Source organism: Gopherus evgoodei, chromosome 2, assembly GCF_007399415.2.
Source record: "Gopherus evgoodei ecotype Sinaloan lineage chromosome 2, rGopEvg1_v1.p, whole genome shotgun sequence".
Classification (NCBI taxonomy): Eukaryota; Metazoa; Chordata; order Testudines; family Testudinidae; genus Gopherus; species Gopherus evgoodei.
This window is the reverse complement of record NC_044323.1, coordinates 170,743,562-170,765,573: the sequence shown is the minus strand read 5'-3', so window position 1 is coordinate 170,765,573 and position 22,012 is coordinate 170,743,562. Positions and strand designations below refer to the sequence as shown.

At 41.4% G+C, this 22,012-nt stretch overlaps 1 protein-coding gene and 1 long non-coding RNA gene across 7 annotated transcripts in view; both read right to left on the bottom strand.

The window, feature by feature from the left end:
* The window catches only part of RELCH (RAB11 binding and LisH domain, coiled-coil and HEAT repeat containing), a 122,535-nt gene that overhangs the window by 40,163 nt on the left and 60,360 nt on the right, over positions 1 to 22,012 (bottom strand). For 5 of the 6 annotated variants that reach the window (XM_030552247.1, XM_030552244.1, XM_030552245.1 and 2 more), the window contains 9 exons: positions 21,743 to 21,833; positions 18,740 to 18,811; positions 13,925 to 14,065; positions 12,917 to 13,081; positions 12,019 to 12,166; positions 4,353 to 4,509; positions 3,664 to 3,787; positions 2,365 to 2,413; positions 1,360 to 1,439 (listed from right to left, as the gene is read on the bottom strand). In XM_030552247.1, coding sequence (XP_030408107.1) covers positions 1,360 to 1,439; positions 2,365 to 2,413; positions 3,664 to 3,787; positions 4,353 to 4,509; positions 12,019 to 12,166; positions 12,917 to 13,081; positions 13,925 to 14,065; positions 18,740 to 18,811; positions 21,743 to 21,833 — 1,027 coding nt within the window. The remainder of the gene's footprint in view (positions 1 to 1,359; positions 1,440 to 2,364; positions 2,414 to 3,663; positions 3,788 to 4,352; positions 4,510 to 12,018; positions 12,167 to 12,916; positions 13,082 to 13,924; positions 14,066 to 18,739; positions 18,812 to 21,742; positions 21,834 to 22,012) is intronic. The other variant, XM_030552246.1, reaches the window with a different exon arrangement.
* Positions 8,289 to 9,346, bottom strand: LOC115646436. The gene is made up of 2 exons (XR_003999028.1): positions 9,309 to 9,346; positions 8,289 to 8,343 (listed from the first exon to the last, which is right to left on the bottom strand). It is a non-coding gene; the product is annotated as an uncharacterized LOC115646436 (long non-coding RNA).

Genomic DNA, 22,012 nt, shown 5'->3' with positions numbered 1-22,012 from the left:
TGATCCCATGTTCTGATGTCCAAGAGTCACTTTATTCACTTTAACACTGTAAAAGACATTGTCATATGCTGTAAAGATTTTACATTTGGAATTAACTATTTTTTCTTAATATGGGAGAACTCAGTGAAAAATCAGAGACCAAGTCATCCAATAATCAATAAATAGAAAATAATGGAAAAAAATGCACAAGTCATGATAAATCAAGGATGCTGCTGGAGCAGATCTCATTCACTGAATAGCCAATTTGTGTAAAATTTAGAAAAACCCCTATTGTGGTCTTTAAAGGTGACTTGTATAGGATAAGAAAATGTGCCCTCTTTGGTTTCCTTATTATGTATAAAGTCTGGAAGGGTTCTTTCTCTGAAGAACTTCTGTACCTGATTTCAACCTTAAGAGCATCAAATATGGTCCTCGCAGTTTTGCTAGAGTATATTTTATGGATGACCCACATACGTATTAGGGGAGTTCTTAGCCCTTAGAATGAAGGGATGTATTCCTTAACAAGAGAGCTTTCTGCTCAAATATTTTAGTTAAATAGAGGTCAACAGAATACCTAGAAGAATTCTAGTTTATCTGAAGAAAAAAAGTCACATCATCTCATTCAAATGTTACTTCCTCCCATGATATTGGTCATAAACTGAGACATCTAAGCCACTTCTACACTACAAAAATGTAAAATCCCCCTATCTACAGCTTTTGCCACTGGTTTAGCTGACTTAATATTTGTACTGGTGGGACCTTGAGTGTGGAAAAAACCTCCCTCAACAGGGCCTGTTTTTACAACTGTTTTGACTGAACTGGATTTCAAAATTGACTGAAGGACTGTATACACAGTTGTTTGGGAGTCTTGTGCATGCTAGCGCTCTCAATCAATGCTAAACATCCTTTCATCTGAAACTGCTATCACACAGACTGGAATTTATTTTGGGAAAATTTCTCCTGTGGAGACATGGCCACAGTCACCCTAAAGTTTTCAAGGACAGAAAAAAACCCAAATTTCCAAGGTTAAAAGAAAAAAAAAATCCTCCTTATTTTGAAAAAACCCTTTCAATTCTTTTATACATGATAAAGCAGCTGAAAAAAAGCTATAAGAAATCAAAATTTCTTCTTTATTTACCAACACCGAACAAAAATACCATGGTTATCCAATTATAAATCAATCTTTATTCAGATGCTACTACAAATTACCGGGCTTTTGCTGTTCATATCAGAAATCCTCTAAGATACTTATCATGGTAATCTGTCCATTTTTTTTTTACAGTCTGAAGTTTTATTTACATACAGTAATTTATTCAAAGGGCTGCAGAGTGAGTTCTACATTTTAATACTAAATTAAAAAAAAAATCAAATCATTCTTACCTGAATATAGCATGTAAGGACACCGGTTGCATAGATGGGTACTGTGGCTTTTGTTAGTACCCCATTCCCTGCAGTGGAATCTAAAAGTCATTGATACATTGTATCAGAAAAATTTAAAACAGAATTCCTTATCTTGCAATTACTTACTTTTGGGCAATATTCACCTTTAAGGCATATTCACCTTTAAGAGTGATTCATTAAGTTTACATGTTCAACATTTTGACAGCATACAAAGAGGACTACATTTGAGATCTATGTTTAAGCAACATTCTAGGCTTGACAGAAGAAAAATAATGGAGAGATACAGTTGCTTTTGTAAACAATTCCTACATTAGGGAATTTATTGAAAATTCTTCCCCATGCTCATGTCAGCTCAGCGTTAGCATAGATGGTCCAGCAGGCATTTTCAACAATGGACCAATTAAATAAGGCACATCTAATCAAAATGGTGTTGAAAACAGCTGCTAGAGTCCATGATCCATCTACATTAGGTAACTCAATGTTACCAAGCGTGGTGAAGCTGAACTGGTGTTAGTAACTGTGGGAAGGTTTGGCATGTAGCTCAGTAGCAGCATTAACAATTTATTTTAAGGTGCACAAGAGCGTTCAAACAGGTCAAAATACATTAGACAGTTCTGGCTGCAGACTCACGCCAAGATATTAAAAAAATGGGTGCCTAAAATTATCCTTAAATCCTTATTTAGTCACTAAGGAAGTGACCTGATTTTCAAAAGCACTGAGCAATCAGTTTCCTTTGGCCTTTCAATTAAAATAGACAGTATTATACAAATATTTATTTTCATTTTAAAAACATAATTAAGGCAGCCATGTCAATTTAAAATGAATTTTACTTTCAAAATAACTTCTGCTTACAGACTTCTTCTTTGGTTAATATTAAATCACTTTTACAGACCGATTCCAGAGACAAGTAATATACAAATTTTTCCTCAGTTCAGGCTGAGCTTGATTTTTATTCATGTTAATAAAAATGAATGTGCTACTCACCGATGTTTTCCTCAGATAGTCTTAAGATTTCTTGGAACTGCGGTTTTACCTACAGAATAGATGGGTACCCAATTTAAGCAAATCTGTAACAAGTTTCAGTTTATTTATAAAAGAGGTAAAGACCAGAGAAACAAAAATTTTGGAGACACTGACAGAATACTTCGGAAGTTTCCCCAAGTTTTATCAAAACTCAAGGAAAGTGTAATCTCACGAAACCAAGTCTTACACTGAGCACCTGATATTAAATGAGGGGGTAAACACCATCAATCATTGACTTTGAAGGCATAAGGCATTCAGCAATGTGCAGGACCAGGCTCTATTTGATCCGCACAGTACCACAAAAATTATGCTTACTGCAAAAGCTGGGGCGGGAGGATTTACAAGTTGTACAACGCAACACAAGTATATTGGTGGATTTCCCTGAAACTTCCCCAAAATTTTCTTCCCCCAGCATGTGATGACAATTTACACCAAAAGGCTTTACAAGTTTAGAGTTAATGTCCAAAAGTGACCTTACACTAGAACCTGGAATTAACCTTCTTTATGGAGACTCTTCTTACGGCTCCAAAATACTTGTGTCAGTCTTTGTAAATACTCCTTTAAAAGACTGAAATAAATTCAGTGCAAACATTCACTGTAAAATATTTTTTAAATGGACAATTATTTTTTCAGCTGATCTTCACATATCTCTAAAATTTTACTGAGTAATTATAATCCTTTAAAATGTTGTTATTCTTTGTTGATTTTCAGTAGACCTTGCCTTGCATTCCTTAAACTTGTTGAACAAGGAGAATACTTAGTTTAAATCAACAATCCAATATGAATGAAAGGAGGACATGCAGATATATGTGAATAAGATTTGGCACACAAAATGTACTGTATAACGTACTACATACACTAAAGGAAAACTGATAACATATTTTACTGAAATTAGGCCAGAGTCTCCAGCCCAATGTGTCCACTAAGGAAAAGTAAGTAGTGTGTCAGTGGGCTCCTCCCCATTTCAAGTTGGGTAGAATGGCAATCTGGGAACAGAATCCCTGCCTATAGTATGAATAAAGAGACATCATGAAAGGTGAGAGACAAATGGAATCCAAGATGAGTGGAGAAAGAAAAAAACAGAATGTGGCCAAGAGCAGGTTTAAGACTGGTAAGTGAAAATGTGTCAGTGATTTTCGACCCTGGAATGAAATATTGTAACTCATATCTCATGTATGCACATAATGTAAATATGATGCTGTATTATTAGTTATTTCTATATTTAATTAATCTAAGCTAGATACAGAAGAATTCTATTACCTTAGTGTTTGTGAAAATTTTCCCAAATGTCCTGCAAAGCCGCCAGAAAAACCTGGAGAATTCATGGACGCAGGCAGTTGAGGCAACATTGATTTTGCCAACTATTTCTATAAGCTGTGGTAACCTAAAAGAGGAAGTAGCAGCACATTAAAAGTTACTCTGCACATTTCCTTCTCTGTGATTTCACTTCACCCTACAAACTGACTGCACTTTATATATCATTGATATTCTTGATGATTGCCAATTTTAATCCCAGCAAAACAATAACATTAGCAGTTGAGACAATCCCTGCTAGAATTCCCTTTGTTTGGGATAGTGGTGTATTATCTCCCAGGAGCATTTGGCATTTGAGTTTCAAAATACCCCCTTTTATTGTGGAATATCATATTCTGCAAGTGTCTTAAAATGCAAGAAGCCTCACTCCCTTACATAATGATGTCTTTCTAGATCAGCACAAAGAGGAAATCAACTTTTTGGTACAAATACTATTAATCTATGAACACATTAAAGGCTATATTTTTTCCAGAACGAATCAAAGAATGGAATTCTAGAGTTTTTAGGTATGCAAAGTATACAAAAATGTCAGTTAAATATTAAGATAATGCAAAGAACCTCAACTTTTTACAAATAACTGTTTAGAAGGCTTGAAAGTTTTGTATTAGGAGCGCAGGAAAAACAGATACACTCACAGCTGATTGACAACCCATAGCAAAGTCTCCCAGCCTGTGGTACCCTCAAGTTCCAGTTGGTAATCATAAAGCTGCAGCAGCACCGCTAGCTGTTCACGGCTTCCAATGATAGTAGCCACATCCTGAAGAGGTGAGACAGGCCGAGGGAATCTAGTCACTGTAACAGAAGACGACAAAACCATGTGTTAAAAAAGAGCAAAAGATAACCTTGACGTGATGTCAATAATTAAAAATAGTAATTATTAATTTGAACTTCTACAGCATGTTCCATCTAAGGCTAAGTGCTTTATAGAAATAAATAGGTCAAGTCTAAGTCTTAAAGGTAGGTGGGGATTTTACAGATGGGGAAACAGAGGTAGAAAGTAGAGAGATTAAAAAATTCTCCAAAGATCTCATAGCAAGTCTGTGGAGGAGCAAGGAATAGAAAACTGGGTCTTCTGATACCCTGTATTATGCTTTAAATCACAAGACTATTCCCTTCTTTCCATATTAAACTGAAGGGAATTCTATGTTTTTGATCACTAAACTTCTTCTGACGTTAAAATTCATCCATTTACAAAACATAAGAGAGCTAAAAGAATTCTGGAGGTACGTCTATGAACCTAAGACAATATTTTTAACATAATGGTTATGGATTATATTAACTTAATTTTGTTTTTATACTCTCAAATCCCTATAAAACATATATAACGCTACCTTGCAAAAAAGTTCAACAAGGACATGTCCCCCTATTGCTGAATTCACCCAAAAAGAACACACTTGTGATTCCATCAGAAGTTACTAGATCAATGGAAATTGCATACATGAGATTTTTCCTTTATGCATGCAGTGTTGTTGTAGCCATGTTGGTCCCAGGATATTAGAGAGAAAGTGGATGAGGTATTATCTCTTATTGGCCCATTGGATCTCCTAACTTCTATTGGTGAGAAAGAAGCTTTTGAGCTCACCTACCTTGTGTGTCTAATTTTCTCTTTACGTAAAAGGAGAAATTGTCACTCTAGCTAAATTCTGAAACTTTATAGTATTCTAGGCTTAGACAGGAGTGCCTTAGGGTATGTCTACACTACAGGATTACTCCGATTTTATAGAATTCAATTTTTGGCAACAGATTGTATAAAGTCGAGTGCATGCAGCCACACTAAGCATATTAATTTGGCGATGTGCGTCCACAGTACCGAGGCTAGTGTCGACTTCTGGAGTGTTGCACTGGGGGTAGCTATCCCATAGTTTTCACAGTCTCTCCCGCCCATTGGAATTCTGGGTTGAGATCCCAATGCCTGATGGGGCAAAAAACATTGCCGCGGGTGGTTCTGGGTACATGTCATCAGGCCCTCCCTCTCCCTCTCCCTCCCTCTCCCTCTCCCTCCCTCCATGAAAGCAATGGCAGACAACTGTTTCGTGCCTTTTTACCTGTGCAGATGCCATACCATGGCAAGCATGGAGCCTGCACAGCTGACTGTCACCATAAGTCTCCTGGGTGCTGGCAGACGTGGGACTGCATTGCTACACAGCAGCAGCTCATTGCCTTTTGGCAACAGATGACGACTTTCAGGCCTAATGCACTGTCATCATATAAAGATGGGAGTGACTCAGCCATGTCATTTCCCATCTTCTGCTGAGCACCCAGGAGATGATGAGAGCTAGCAGTCGTAATGGAGCATCTTCTGCTAAGCCCCCAGGAGATGACGATGGCTAGCAGTCATACTGCACTGTCTGCTGTCAGCCTAAGATGTAAAAGATAGATGGAATGGATCAAAACAAGAAATAGAATAGATTTGTTTTGTATTCATTTGCCCCTCCCATCCCTCCATGAAATCAACAGCCAGCTAAACCCAGGCTTTTGAGTTCAATCCTTGAGGGGGCCATTCTTTGTGACAGTTGTTCGTATTTCTCCTTGATGCAAAGCCTCTGCCTTTGTGGATTTTAATTCCCTGTAACCCACGTTGTCAGTCGCCCCTCCCTCCGTCAGAGCAATGCAGACAATCATTTCGTGCCTTTTTTCAGTGCAGATGCCATACCACGGCAAGCATGGAGCCTGCTCAGCTCAAAGCAGCAGTGATGAACATTGTAAACACCTCATGCATTATCGTGCAGTTTATGCTGAACCAGAACCTGCAAAAACCAGGCGAGGCAGCAGCGACAAGAGTGATGAGGACATGGACACAGAATTCTCAAACCGTGGGCCCCGGCGCTTTGGAGATGGTGTTAATGGGGCAGATTCATGCCGTGGAATACCCATTCTGGGCCCGGAAAACAAGCACAGACTGGTGGGACTACATAGTGTTGCAGGTGTGGGACGATTCCCAGCGGCTGCGAAACTTTCGCAATGCGTACGGGCACTTTCATGGAACTTTGTGATTTGCTTTCCCTTGCCCTGAAACACCAGAATACCGAGATGAGAGCAGCCCTCACAGTTGAGAAGCGAGTGGCGACAGCCCTGTGGAAGCTTGCAATGCCAGACAGTTACCGGTCAGTTGGGAATCAATTTGGAGTGGGCAAATCTATTGTGGTGGCTGCTGTGATGCAAGTAACCAAAGCAATCACTAAGCTGCTGCTACCAAAGGTAGTGACTCTGGGAAATGTGCAGGTCATAGTGGATGGCTTTGCTGCAATGGGATTCCCTAACTGTGGTGGGGCGATAGATGGAACCCATAGCTCTATCTTGGCACCGGAGCACCAGGGCAGCCAGTACATAAACTGCAAGGGGTACTTTTCAATGGTGCTTCAAGCACTGGTGGATCACAAGGGACATTTCACCAACATCAATGTGGGATGGCTGGGAAGGGTTCATGACGCTTGCGTCTTCAGGAATGCTACTCTGTTTAAACGACTGCAGCAAGGGAATTATTCCCAGACCAGAAAACAACAGTTGGGGATGTTGACATGCCTATAGTTATCCTTGGGGACCCAGCCTACCCTTTAATGCCACGGCTCATGAAGCCATATGCAGGTAGCCTGGACAGTAGTCAGGAGCTGTTCAACTATAGGCTGAGCAAGTGCAGAATGGTGGTAGAATGTGCATTTGGATGTTTAAAGGGTCGCTGGAGCACTTTACTGACTCGCTTCGACCTCAGCCAAACCAATATTCCCATTGTTATTACTGCTTGCTGTGTGCTCCACAATCTCAGAGAGTAAGGGGGAGACGTTTATGGCGGGGTGGGAGGCTGAGGGAAATCGCCTGGCAGCTGATTATGCACAGCCAGACACCAGGGCGATTAAAAGAGTACACCAGGAAGCGATGTGCATCAGAGAAGCTTTGAAACCAGATTCATGACTGGCCAGGCTACGGTGTGAGAGTTCTGTTTGTTTCTCCTTGATGAAAACCTGCCCCCTTGATTGACTCATTCCCTGTAAGCCACCCACCCTCCCCACTTCGATCACAGCTTGCTTGCAAAGGAAAAAAAGTCACTATTGTTTAAAAACCATGTACTCTTTATTAACTGACTATAAAAACAGGGAGAGAACTGATAAGGTAGCCGGGTGGGGTGTGGCAGGACAGGAGGATAAGGCCACTTCAGAACTTGTTGAATGACAGCCTTCTGTTGCTTGCGCTGTCCACCTGGGTGGAGTGGCAGGGTGCATGGAGCTTCCCTCCCTGCGTTCTTGGGTGCCTGGGTGAGGAGGCTATGGAACTTGGGGAGGGGATGGCGATTAAACAGGGGCTGCAGTGGCACTCTGTGATACAGCTGCCGTTCCTGAAGCTCCACCAGGCACCGAAACACATCCGTTTGATCCCGCAGTAGCTGCAGCGTTGCATCCTGCCTCCTCTGATCTTCCTGCCATCACCTCTCATCTCGATTGTCCCTCCTGTCCTCATGCTCGTTGGCCGCTTTCCTGTACTCTGATACTGTGTCTTCCAGTCATTCAGATGAGCTTTCATTGCGGGTTGACTCCATGATCTCTCAGAACATTTCATTGCGCGTGCTTTTTTTTTGTCGCCTTATCTGAGATAGCCTTTGGGACAGAGGAAGGAGGCTTGAAAATTTTGCAGCTGCAGGAGGGAAAAAAGGAAGAGAAGTATTTAAAAATATACATTTTACAAAACAATGGGTATACTCTTTCATGGTGACAACACTATTCACATTACATAGCATATGTGATTTCAGTACAAGGTCGCATTTTGCATCTCAATATTGAGTGCCTGTGGCTTTGGTGTTAGAGATCACAGACGCAGGGCCAGGCAACAGAATACGGCCTGCATGTGACCATAGTCTTCCGGCTTCTGCAACCTTCATAAAAGCAGTGCCCTCTTTTCCCATACCAAGCAAAGCCCGTTGAGTGCTGCGGTTTTCATGTTAACGTGCAGCAGCAGAAACCAAACTAGTCCCCCCACCCCCATTCAAGTCTCTGGGATGATCGCTTTACCCCTCCTCCCTACCACGTGGCTGGTATCAGAGAAGATCCCTGCTAGCCAAACGCGAACAGCTCAGTGCCAGTGGCCGCCCTCCCCCGTCACTGCCTGGCTAACTGTGGGGAGGATTTCTTTTAAGCCACAGGCAAACAGCCCAGTAGGAATGGCCACCTCTGAATGTCTCCTTAATTAAATTTCCATATTTCAACCACGTTACCATGAATGATATCAATCTCCTGAGGATAACACAGAGAGATAAAGACGCTGCTTGATTGCCAGCAAACACTGGGACCATACGCTGCTAGGCTTTGTCATGCAATGATATCAGATTACTTGTTACTAGCATGGCATGGTAAAGTGTCCTATCATGGAGGATTGAATAAGGCTGCTCTCCCCACAAACCTTCTGCAAAGGCTTCTAGAGTAGCTCCAGGAAAGCTTCATGGAGATGTCCCCTGGAGGATTTCCGCTCCATCCTCAGACACGTTAACAGACTTTTCCAGTAGCTGTACAGGCCACGAATGCACCCCAAGTCCTCAGGGCAAATTAATCATCAAAAAATGCTTGTTTTAAACCATGTTTTATGTTTACAAAAGGTACACTCACCAGAGGTCCCTTCCATGGCTTCATGGTCTGGGATACCGCCTTGGGAGGGTTGGGACGCTACTTCAGTCAGACTGAGAAAAAGATCCTGGCTGTTGGGGAGAACGGTGTGCTGTGTGCTCTCCACAAGCTCGTCGTCGTCCTGCTCCTCCTCTTCATCTTCTCTGCCTGAAAAATCCTCAGGCATGGCTGAGAGTACCTCCTCCTCGGAATCCATGGTCAGGGGTGGAGTAGTGGTGGCGGCCCCCCCTAGAATTGCATGCAGCTCAGCATAGAAGCGGCATGTCTGTGGCTCTGCCCTGGAGTGTCCATTTGCTTCTTTGATTTTCTGGTACACTTGTCTGAGCTCTTTAACTTTCACGCGGCACTGTAGTGAGTTCCTATTGTGGTCTCTCTCTCCATCATGCTCTTGGAGATTTTTTCAAATGTTCTGGCATTCATCTTTTGGAACATAGTTCTGCTAGCATGGAATCGTCTCCCCATAGAGCGATCAGATCCAGTACCTCCCAAACGGTCTATGCTGGAGCTCTTTTTCAATTCTTGGACTGCATGGTCACCTGTGCTGATCAGCTCTCCATGCTGGGCAAACAGGAAATGAAATTCAAAAGTTCACGGGTCTTTTCCTGTCTACTTGGCCAGTGACTCTGAGTTTAGATTGCTGTCCAGAGCAGTCACAATGGTGCACTGTGGGATAGCTCCTGGAGGCCAATAATGCTTCCACATTAACCCTAATTCAAACTTGTCGGGGAGGAGTACAGAGCTCGATTTTAAGAGCCCTTTATGTCGATGTAAATGGTTTCCTTGTGTGAATGGGTGCAGGGTTAATTCGATTGAACGCTGCTAAATTCTACCTAAACTCGCAGTATAGACCAGGCCTTAGGGTAAGTGTTCATCTGAGTCACTGATGGCAGTAAAGAAGTTTAAAATTTAAAATTCAGATGTACATATATTTCAGTTAACTTATAATTTTTAATATCTAAAATATTCACACATCCTTTGCAAGTACACATGGCACATTACTGTTTGCGTATGGTAACAATCCAAGCGTTATGTACAGCATCCCCAAGTTTCCTATAGAGCCAGTATTGCCAGTAAAGCCTAAAAAGATTAATATAATGTAAAAGTATTTTACAGCCTCAGAGGGCTGATTACAGTGCATCTACAGTCCAGTCTATTCAGTGCCTGTCTAGACATTGTGTAGGTATGCAATAGGTGGAGACGGTCCTGCACTATTATCCTCTACTACTATTTCAGTGTGAAAAATTTACCACTTACATTATTGTACCTCATGACTCAGAGAAACCAATGAAACAAAAAAAGACTTTAAAGCAGTTAAGATGTATTTCCCTATTACTGGCTATCAGAAGTGTGCTATTCTTCAGAGCCATCATGAGGAAGCCCAGGCAAGTACTTTATGGTTGCTTGTTAAAACCTTTTAGGTTTAAAAATTGCCTATTTTAAACAGGCATGAAATGCAGACAGCTTTAGATTACACTATGTAATTGGTTTACACAGGTGAGAGGAGAAAAAAGTATTAGTTTGGGATAAGCGAAGGAAAACCACATAATGAAACTAGCAGCTAAAAATCATCTGTAGAGCATGGTGGGTGCATACTATGTCCTGATCCCCCACTTGTGATTGGGATGGCTTTGCAGTGCCCCACCCTATTTTGTGCTTCACAGGGATCCTCAAATGAACTCTACTCAGTCTACAGGAACACTTCCCACCAGGCCTCAACCCCAGTCCAGTGTCTCACTCCCCATAGTTGGAGGTGGGGGATTCCCAGCCCTCTGCTCCTTATCTGGGTCATAGTTCATTATCTCTGCAGAAGCCCATCTTGCTCCCTGTAGCTACTTCCTCAACCAGCCATAGATTCTCAGGCTTCTGCTTCTTTAGCATCCTCCAGGCTTCCTGTCTCTGGCAGTCTGATACTCTCAACCACACCTGTTCCCTGCAGCTTCCTGCTGCCTTTTAAGTTAGAATCACCTAATTGACATGAGATGCATCTTGTAATCAGGGCTGACTTAGCCCTAAACTAACAGCAAGCGCCTCCTACCCCTACTACAATCTCCCTGAAATATTTTATCATCAGACAAATGGCTACCCTTTTGGACTCTTTTTATTGACAATTTCTGTAGTTCATTAACATTTTCCTGTTTCTCTGAACATACTACCTCACTGCTGCTACTAGATCTGAACTCTAAAGTAAAATAAAAAGCTGTAGTTTCACCAAAAAAAGAGAGAGAGAGAGAGAGAGAGAGAGAGAGAGAGAGAGAGAGACAAACAAAGAGAAAAAGGCCATGACAAAGCTTCACAAGCTAGTAGTATTGGGAGCAAATAAGTCTCTCAATTGGCTTGGTTACATTAAGGGAAATTCAGACAACCCAGAGATGTACTACTAAAATAGATTTGCAGTGACACTGCATAAAAAGCTGGAGATTAAAAGAGGTTCCTGGGTTTGGAAACCTAAACCACAATACTAAACATATAGCGAGGTTATATAAAGCTACAAAGTTTACATTACAATTTCCACAGTTTACATCTACATAAAAACCCTACAGACATACATTTCAAGTAAAATAGTTTCACCTGACCTTCTAGGAGTTTCTAGCTTTTTTTCTATGTATTTAATATTGATTGATGTTAGATTTATCAGTTTAACCTTTGCTTGGATTTTAAAGAAAGTTTTCGTGGTATTTAATGAATTAGATACCTTCTATTGGTGGCACTTCACCTTGGAGCTTAGCTTTGCTTGTGAAAGGTGCATTCTGTAGTACCAGTGAAAACAGTGAAGGAATCAAGGACTGCAAAGCAGAAAGATACATGTGTAGCTTATGTTCATCCAGCCCATGTTCTCCTTCCTGAAAGATAGGTATAAGGTCTTTTAAGGGTTTTCATATTTTTTGTTGGTTTAATGTCAATTAGATGTCAATTAGATAATGGCAATTATCTATCCCCTATCACCACAATATTTTAGTCTCTCTCAAGAACCTTCAACAGAAACACTCCTTGCACACTCCTTCCATACCTGCAAGAGCAAGATTAATTACTTCACAATTTGTGTGTGCGCGCGTCTACCTCTTTATATGTTAGAAAAAACAGGAGACAAACAAAAATAAATAAGTTTTGTATTTAGTTCTGAAAGTGGTTAGTTCTATGATCATTCTTATAATCTGAAGGATCTAGAGTAATAGTTCAAGAATGCAAATTTCTTACAGGTACTGGACATGAATTCACAAACCCATCCATCAGTAGAGAATTCAAAAATACATGATCTCCATTTTTGAGATAAGAATGAGGCCTATCTTGCTATTTATTTCTTGACAATGTTTTCATTTTATTTTAGTACTATCCACTTTGATTACTTCAGTCCATAAATGTTTGTTTCCCACCATTTCCGTTAAATTTAGGCATGTTGATTGCAAGGCCTGAAACACAATCTAATTATCTTTTCTTAAAACCAAAAGCTATGGAATCCCAACATAAAAATCTGCTGAAGAATTCTCCCCACAACCGCTGTAGGAACTGGTATTTTTTTAAAGTGATGAAAATTAAGCGTGCATATCAGATAGAAAGAAATCTAATTAGAGCTGTATAAACTGAACACCTACCCGGAGTAACTTTTCAATCTTATTAAGCAGTGTAGGTATAAGATGCGACTGTAAATTTCCCAGTTCTGTAGTCCAGGCAGCATAGGCGGGTAAAAATACCTGATGTGTTGCACTAACTACTCGTTCTGAGGGATCTCCCAAAGCTGAAAGCAGCAGTTCAAAACCCTGGCAGAACACAGTAGAACACATATTAGAAATGTTGTGTATAAATCATTTTTCCAAATGCAGATTACAAAAAATAGAATATATCTCAAGCTGTGAGGAAATGTGCATTTAGAAGGGTTACATTACCATCTGTTATTTTACAGTTATTAAACTGATAGAAAAAGTACTTGTCACTGTAGTATATGGATGACCTACAAAATTGATACATATCAGTGACCCTCAAACAAGTAATTTTCTTCCCTCCTTTAGTTTACTCTTTAAAAAAATAGTGAGTACAAGCTAAATTCCCAAACACTAACAGGGGTGAAGTCAGCTAGTTGAAAAGACATGCACATAAGAAGATGGATACGAACAGACTTTAAACATCTGCTTAAAAAAATACAACTGGAAAACATTCTATTCTGAAAATATTCTGCTGCTATTATATAATATAAATACTACACTATATATTTTCTGTACATGCTACGCTATATATTTTCTGTATTTCATTTCGAAACTTCGTTAGGTAAATTACGCCACAAAAAGGGATTATATCTGCAAGTGATGAAAAAGTTGTATTAGAACCTTAACATATAATGCTTAGGCACTGTCCCCACAGGCTTATGCAGATAAGTATTGTCGACTTCAATGTGAAAAACAGAAGGACAAGTTGAAGAAAGTACCTACACGAAGCTCATCCCTGAGGTACTACAGGTAACTGGAAATGTAACTTTTCCTCCTTTTTTGGTCACAGTGACTAATTGTGAGTAATTTACATGAAAAATACTACATTCAAAAGTGTCTGAAGCATAGATACATCGTAATAGGTATTATATACATATGGACTTTAGCCCTGAATGATACCTGTTGGTATTTGTCTGGATCATCTATGTATCCCATGATGATACCCAGGCTTTTGATCACAGCTTCTCGTACCAGATCTGCCTTATCTTCCATTAGCATCTGTTGCAGCATGGAAAGCACCAATGAACTACGAATCTCTTTCTAAATATAAAGAGAAAGATACATCTGTTAAATATGTAAATTGAGTAAATAGTCGGCACCTATATACTAACTTCCAAACAATGAAATTTATTCTCACAATATGCTTGTGATTAAGTATTATAGTCATTTTTATGGGTAAGGATGCTGCATAGAGATAGAGCACCAGCAATTTCCACAAGTCCCACTATAAAGTCTACTGTGAATCTAATCATAGAACCCAAGTCCTCTAACTGCCCACTAGAATTGTATTGTGAAGACATGGAAAGCATGTAATAACTTCCTGCTGACTTTTGACAACAAATCTAGAAATAATATAAATCATATCCTGGAATGCGATACAACTTTACTAAATGTTGTTAACTCTTAGCCTTTAGCATACTGGTCTGAATATAGCAATTTGGGCTACAAAAAAGTTCAGCATCTAAATTGTGCTATAACATGGTTTATCCAAGCAGTTGGATGTCAGATTAAAAAACCCTTAGATTTTAACCTAAAACATTGGTCAACATTAAAAAAGTATTTGCCAGCAATCAACATGTAGTAGCATCTGAGATAGAATAGTTCTTCTCTTCACATCAAATAAGAACACTTATTTTCTTGATATTTCTACCACGATCATTATGGTATTTGAGCCACTTACAAAAAATAAATTACAGTTGTAAGACTGATATCACTACTCCTCTAATGGTGGAATTCTTTTTTCAGAATCAATTGATATAGGTCTTGATTCAGAAGAGTCTATATTCAGGAAAACACTTATACATTTGCTTATGTCCCACTGAAAGTAAATCAGAGAGATGGGTTTTGCATTTTGTCCTGAAGACAGTGAGAATTTTGGTTATTTTAATCTATTTGTCAGGGTAGGTATGGAGAGGGAGGTAAAATGGACTGCATACCCTGAACTCAACCTCCAGCACCATTTGCCGGATGTGATTCTCCCACACGTAGACAGAAAATAGAAGAAAGTGTTTACAAATGGTACAAAGATACAAAGGTACACAGAATGGTGTAGATGCAGCTCAGTTTTGTGGTGTTCCGGGCCCACGACCAGCACATCAAAACTGATGCTAAAATGATAAGTGCTTAGTAGCAGACACAGAGGAAGCAGGTGATCTCTTTCTCTGGAACCTTGATTTCTTCCTGGGTAGTCATAACATCTCTGGAATTCTGAGAATGAAGTGAGATGGGATCTCTATTGTTTGGGATCCACTAACTGTTTGTAGGTGTGTAAATCCAAAGAATGGATCAAGTGGTAGTGTTGTCTGTTACAGGTCTCATTGGATTCAATGCTCTGCCGCAGTGGTTCTCAAATTTCTTTTTTGGAGACCACTTGAAAATTGCTGAGGGTCTCGGTGGACCACTTATTGATCTTTCCAAATTCTGTTTGTACTGTTCACTATTGTAAAGTGCTTTGGATAAAAGCGCTATATAAAAAAGTAATAATAAATGTTTCTTTGTTCTATAAATAAAAGCACAAAACTCATTTTAATATCAGTAGTCTTACCTTTCTAATGCAATGGATGTGCTCTTTCTCCCCTGATGTGAGGGCCCCCAATCTGGAGCTGGGAAGGGGCTGGGAAGGAGCGGGGTCTCTCCCTCTCTCCCCCGCTGTGGCAGCCCCGAAGCTGGGGCTGGAAAGGAGGGCCATCTTTCCCGGGCAGCCACAGTCCTGGAGCTGAGGAAAGTTGCCTCTTTCTCTGGCCGCTGCAGCCCTGTGCATCCAAAATTCTCCTCAACCCCCTATTCTCACCCCACTGCCCCCTCCCACCTATCCCCTAGTCCCCCCAAGGCCACCATCACACCTTACATGTGCATCTTCTCCAGGGTCCAGGCATCTAAATAGTGGAGCCATGGCAGGAGAGAGAAGGAGAGATTCCACCTTAGAGGGAACTATCCGCAGACCACCTGAATGGAGCTTGCGGACCACTGGTGATCCACGGACCACAGTTTGAGAACTGCTGTTCTAGCTAACAGCTGAACCTTGTAAATTAGAGCTTGAAATTGCTCACGCTAATCAGCCAGCAGATGATCAATAAAGGTGGTGAATTTGGCATAATTTGAATGACTGTACTTAGTCATCAGAGCTTGATAGTTGGCGATCCTAAACTGAAGAGTCGCAGATGAGTATGTTTTTCTGCCGAATAGATAAGATATTTTTGGTCTTTATTATATGGTATGGCCTTTCCGTGGTGTTGTCTACCATGCCTATTCAGTGCCTACATAACCACAAAGTTCAGTGTCAGATGGGTGAACAAAAAATTGAGTCTTTAGCCAGAGCATAACATTTTCTATTAACTCATTTGCATACTGGTGCTATTGTCACAGGGGTCTGCCAGATGGATTTGGCAGGATCCAACAGGGCCTCATTAATAGGCAGGGCAACTTGGGTAAATGAGTCAGTTGAAGAATATTCAGGAACTTATGCTGCAATTCCCAGATCTCTTCCAAAAGAGTATCTGTAGAGCGGTTCATTAACTCCTGGAAGTGTCTGAAGTCATCAGCCATAGATGGGTGGGGGAGGAATAACCACATAATCTTGGGAAGATGAAGAAATATTTGAGGACTGGACTCTTTATCTGCCCTGGCCTCCAGCTCCTCAAAGGACTCTTGTGCCTGAGGTAGTGGAGGAGGCACATTGGGGGTAGGGGAGCATCTCCCCCCATTGTCCCCATAAGAAAGACTAGTGGCAAGAGAAAACTACTGTTAATATGCAGTCCAAGGATCACAGTATCGCCACTGGGGGGTCCAAAAGGCATCAGGTGGCATCACTGGTTTCAAACCAGGCTGTGGGAACACAGGTGTGTCTTTGATGTAACTTCTTACTCTTTTCAGAAGTGTCAGGAAGGAGTTCCCTTATCTGAAGAGTAGGGGAATCTTGGACTGAGACATCTGAATTGGAGGGTAATTCCTCCTCATTAAGGTAGGGAGCCTCAGCAATTATTGAAGGTGTTGGAGAATCAAGCAGCAGTGGGGAAAGGTCTACCTTGGAGACTATGGCTAACTCGGTACCGACAATCTTTTGTAACCCACTAACGAGGGAGACTCCAATTCCTCCGAAATAAACAAACCCTAGAGAATTTGAACTCCTGTGGTACCAGGTGGGCTTGGAGAATGGGGCCCTGTTCTACTATCAGTACCGAGGGTATAAGTTGATCTGGAAAGCCTTCGAGCCAAATTAGTTGATGCTGATGAGGATGCCTAGAGAGGCACAGAGACTGTATGAGAAGTCTAGTATCTTCCTGGTACCAATGCAGTTTTAGAGGGTCAATTTTGATACAGACAGACAATACTGAAGGAGTTGCGGGCACTGTTTTCTTAGAACTGGAATGCTTAGATTCTTCTCCTGTTGCAGTGTTCTGCTTCTGTGATGTCAAAGGTTTTGGTACTGAGGCATGCTTGTTGCTCTTATTCTCAGAGGAGCCTGAAACTCCAGACAGGATGTTGGTACCAACAGCATCTGGTGCCTCGGCTGTACCCAGAGTGGGCAAGAGGTCTCTGTGGCAGTCTTACTTCGCAGGGACCAAGGTAGGTTTTCTTTTTCTCTTGGCTCTTCTTTATATGGGTATTCATGGATTTACCTCAGGTAGACCTAAGTGAACGTACTGAAGTTGAGGGGACATTGTGTTCACTGAGAGACTGATGCCCGAGGGGGCGGTGAAGTGTCTCCTGGTCTGGATCCGAGGCCAGCTGGAGGAAACGTTCCATCATTAAGACTCTCAATTTTAATGATGGATTCTACCTTGCCCTGCCTTTAAAAGTGGAGCAAATGGAGCACTTTTGCGGGATAAGACTTTCTCAAACAGCAGATACAACGGGAATGCATGTCACTGACCCAGATGGCCTCCCAGCAAGAGACATGCCATTTGAAGCTCAGAGAGCCTGGCATACACCAGGACAATGGTTATCTAGATAGGATAAGGTCCCCTGAAAAAGGGGAATGGGAACAAAAGGAACTCCCCCTAAACCACTTCAGAAAATAAATAATAAAGATAGATAACTAGACAAAGTTGTCAGCTTTGAACAGTAAGGCATACTAACACTGTCTCAGGCCAAGGCAGCTGAGAAGGAAATGTGGGTGATTTGCCCATGCAGCCCTAAAGAGCCTCAGAGCAGGGCACAAGGAAGCGTAGGGCTCACGCATGGGCCAAATGGGCTCTGCCACCAAAAATCTCCAATTAAAGGTGCAAGTGGTGTGAGCACACCTGACATGGAGCACCTATAGTGGAGCACTTCTATACTCAAAGAAGAATACATGTTACCACCAATATCTATGCACCGACACACATCATCCCTCAAGATATCTCTCCCCTTTGAATATGAAAGTGGTAAGTGATAGGGTAACAGTCAAAGTCACTTGTTCAGGGGTGGCCAAACTGTGGCTCTTTTACAGTTAAAGTGAGGCTCGTGGAGCACCCCCCACTTTCCATTCTCTGCCTATGAAACTGGAGGGAGGGGAAATTGGGACTCCTGCCCTGCAGTGGGGTGGTGGGTCTAGGGGCTTCTGTCCCAGGGGGAGAAGAGTCTCAGGGTTCAGCAGGAGTGGGACTGAAGTCACAAGCCCTGGCAACTTTGCCCCATTTCTCAAAACTTCTGAAGATTGTTTGTTAGAAAGTAAGAGGAAAATATATAGTGGGGTGGCCAAACAAAGTATTAGCACTAAATACAAATACTTACAGGAAGATAAGGTGCTAGAGCTCCACAGGACTCTGCCACTAGTAATCGTCTCTCTGGGTATTTGTGATTGATCTGATGAAGAGAAATAGAATGTTTACTTATTTTATAACAACTATGGTTCTTCAAGATGTTGTCAGTGTGGATCCCCCACTATAAGCACACATGAGCCTCAGGCACGCAACAACAGATGTTTTTGAATAGCAGTGTCCAATGGGGCCGGGGAATGAAGAATATCAGCAGTATCAGCCAAACAATGATTGTAGTACCTCTCTCTCAAACCTGATAGTTGATTTAGCAGATAAGTCCAAGGCTTAGTGTTTGATACAGGTCAGCAGATTACTCCACACCATAACCTTACAGATTTCTGAAGCAGGTGGAGAATCTTGCTTGCATTCTGGTGCAGTGGGCCTGGAAGTTTGTTGGGAAAAGTACACCAGTCAGCTGGTAACAAAAAAAATATAGATTTATTTATTTTTTGGTGAAGAGAGAGCTTGATCTTTAGAGTGCCTACCTAAGGCTAGAAAGAGACACGGTAACAATATGAATGGGTTAGTTCTGTTGATCCTGGCTTGCGTTAGCATGCTCAGGACACCAAAGAGCTTGTGAGACTTTTCTTGCATGAATGTAGTCTTAATGTCCAGCGTCTACGCAATTTGAGACAGGAGGTCCTGGAAGTCTTTGAAGTCCACTGTTGCTGCTGGTGCTACTACTGCATCCAGTGAAGAGGATTTGCTGGGAGAAAATGACGAGTGTCACTGTCCCTCTATCTTCTTCTGCTTCCATGGACCTGGATCCATGTCTGGTTTTGGTGTGTGGTGCCACCAGAGTGCGTGATCTCTTCCTTTTCCCAGAAATGGGAGTGGCTAATCTGCTCTGACACATGGGTGGATAGTCTCCAATAAAACCACTGGGGTCTATGTAGCATGCTATACGTGTATTGGCATAGTGAGACTGGTTAGTCAAGTACCACTCCTGCACAGGTACTCTGAATGGGGCTCCTTGATACCCTTCTTTGCATCATTCTCTGATGACAAGGCAGAGTGATTTTGCTTGATGTTGGAGACAAGGAATTAGTTAGCAATGGCAAAGAGCGGTATCCCTTCTTTAAAAAGTAGCATACCAGGAACATCTCTGGAGACTATACAGACACCTCCTTTGCATATCCCTTGCTAAGCTCAGTCATGGGAATCAATACCAGGATTGGTACTGGGTGTCTCGCCCTAACTGACTGCCTGGGGCTTTGCTCTTGTTGGAGTGATGTCTTGTGTTCTCCTTCTGGGATTTCCCTTTGGTCTTGGAATCATTTAGCTTGGTCTGACTGAGTTGGTGTCCCATTTAGGAGTGGGTGTAGATATCAAGTTTAACGAGTGAGGTGCTTGTTTTGAGGAAGTTAGTATAGGAGCTAGAGTAGCCTGCATTAGGACAGTCAACACTGAGGCAGTCTCTGCCAACTCTGCCAGTGCCCTCTTGAACTTCCCTTCCACTGCCTGAACCCACACCATGATGTGCACTCCAGGAAGCGCTAGCCAATGGTGGTTTATCTGGCCTTGCTCCGGTCGTAACTGTCACTCCAAAGTGACCTGCATGGACATTTTCAAACAGATGTAGCTTGAGCAGAGAGTCACTGGACTTGCAGGTCCTGACAGAGAAGAACTTACATATAGAGCACATGTCCAAGATGCTGCTCTCTCTCAGCCAGGAGAGTCACTAGCTTTGACATCTTTGATTAGGATCAGTCTGTTGCAGGATGGACAGGATTTGAAACCTGAGGTTTCATGTATTTTGCCATGAGAGATGGTGCTTGGCACAAAGTGCCTCACGCTGCTGTACAGGAAGATGTACAGCGGAACCAGACTAAAACTAAGATTTTGTCATCCAATAGATTGGAAAGGAACTAGTTCAAGAGTCTCTGAAGAGAGTCAGAGGGTCAGGCAGTTGCTGGATTCCATCTGCCTGCCATGGTGGTAAGAGGGAACTGAGCCATGCCATCTTTTATGCTTTCATGCAGGAGCACAAGGAATCACAGGTGTATGTGCCTCAGACACTGCTATTCAAAAAGTTAGAACTTGGGTTTATGAGGCACATCTGCACTTACAGTGAGACCTACAACATCATACCTGAAGAACAATACCATTAAAAGCTTTTTTGCACAGCTTCATATCTACTTTAATTCTAAAATTGTTCTGTTGCAATCCTATAGCGTTAGGCTCTTACAAATGAGATATTTTTAATTATAATGAACACTCTCGGAGTATCAGATACACATCATGGACGAAAATTGATTGAAATATTCTTCCAATTAATATTTAAGGTATGGAATTTAGAGAATCCTATATTGGAAATGATAATTTACATACCTGAAATGCAAGTTCCGATTCCCTGTAATGCCTGTTCTACAAAGCATAATTTGCATTTTAGTAAGTTATTTTTCTGTAGTATGTTACAGATGACTAGAATCCCCCAATTCTCTGACTGGCTTCCTTTTTCTTGGCTCTTGCACTATCAATGCTGCATAAAAATAGGTTATCAAATAAGATGGAAGAGTCTCCATACATCACAAATATTTTCAGAACATAAAATGGGCCATACTGGGAGAGTACAGTGGTCCATTTACGCTAGTGTCCAGTTTTCCAACAGTGACCAGTGCCAGGTGCTTCAGAGGGAATGAACAGAACGCGGCAATTATCGAGTGATCTATCCTCTCTTGTCTAGTCTCAGAATGTAAGGTTAGGAATATTCAGAGAATGGGGCTGCTTCCCTGACCAACTTGGCTAATAATCATTGATGACCTATCCTCCATGAACATATCTAATTCTTTTTTGAATCTTGTTATATTTTTGGCCTTCACAACAACATCCCGACAATGAGTTCCACAGGATGACTGTGCACTGTGTGAAGAAATACTTCCTTGTTTGTTTTAAATCTGCATAATAAGCAGGTTTAAAACAAATCCTTAGTAAACTGCAAAAACTCTACTGTTGTAAGCATGAAATATTCAGTTACCTGTTCCCAACACTGTGGTAAGAGCTCAGCTTCTACACGTGTTGGTCCAACATGTCGAGCAAATGCCACACAGCCAGTCAATATCATTGGTCTGAAAAACATCAAAATCTTAAACTTGTTTACATTGTAAAAGTTTTCCTACAATAAATATTTTATGCCTCCATTTTATATCTGTTTTTTTAGGCTGAAAGGATTATTTAGAGAAGTGGTCCTCAACCAGAGGTCTGGGGCCCCGTGAGCAGGCTTTAGGTGGTCCATCAAGCAAGTCCA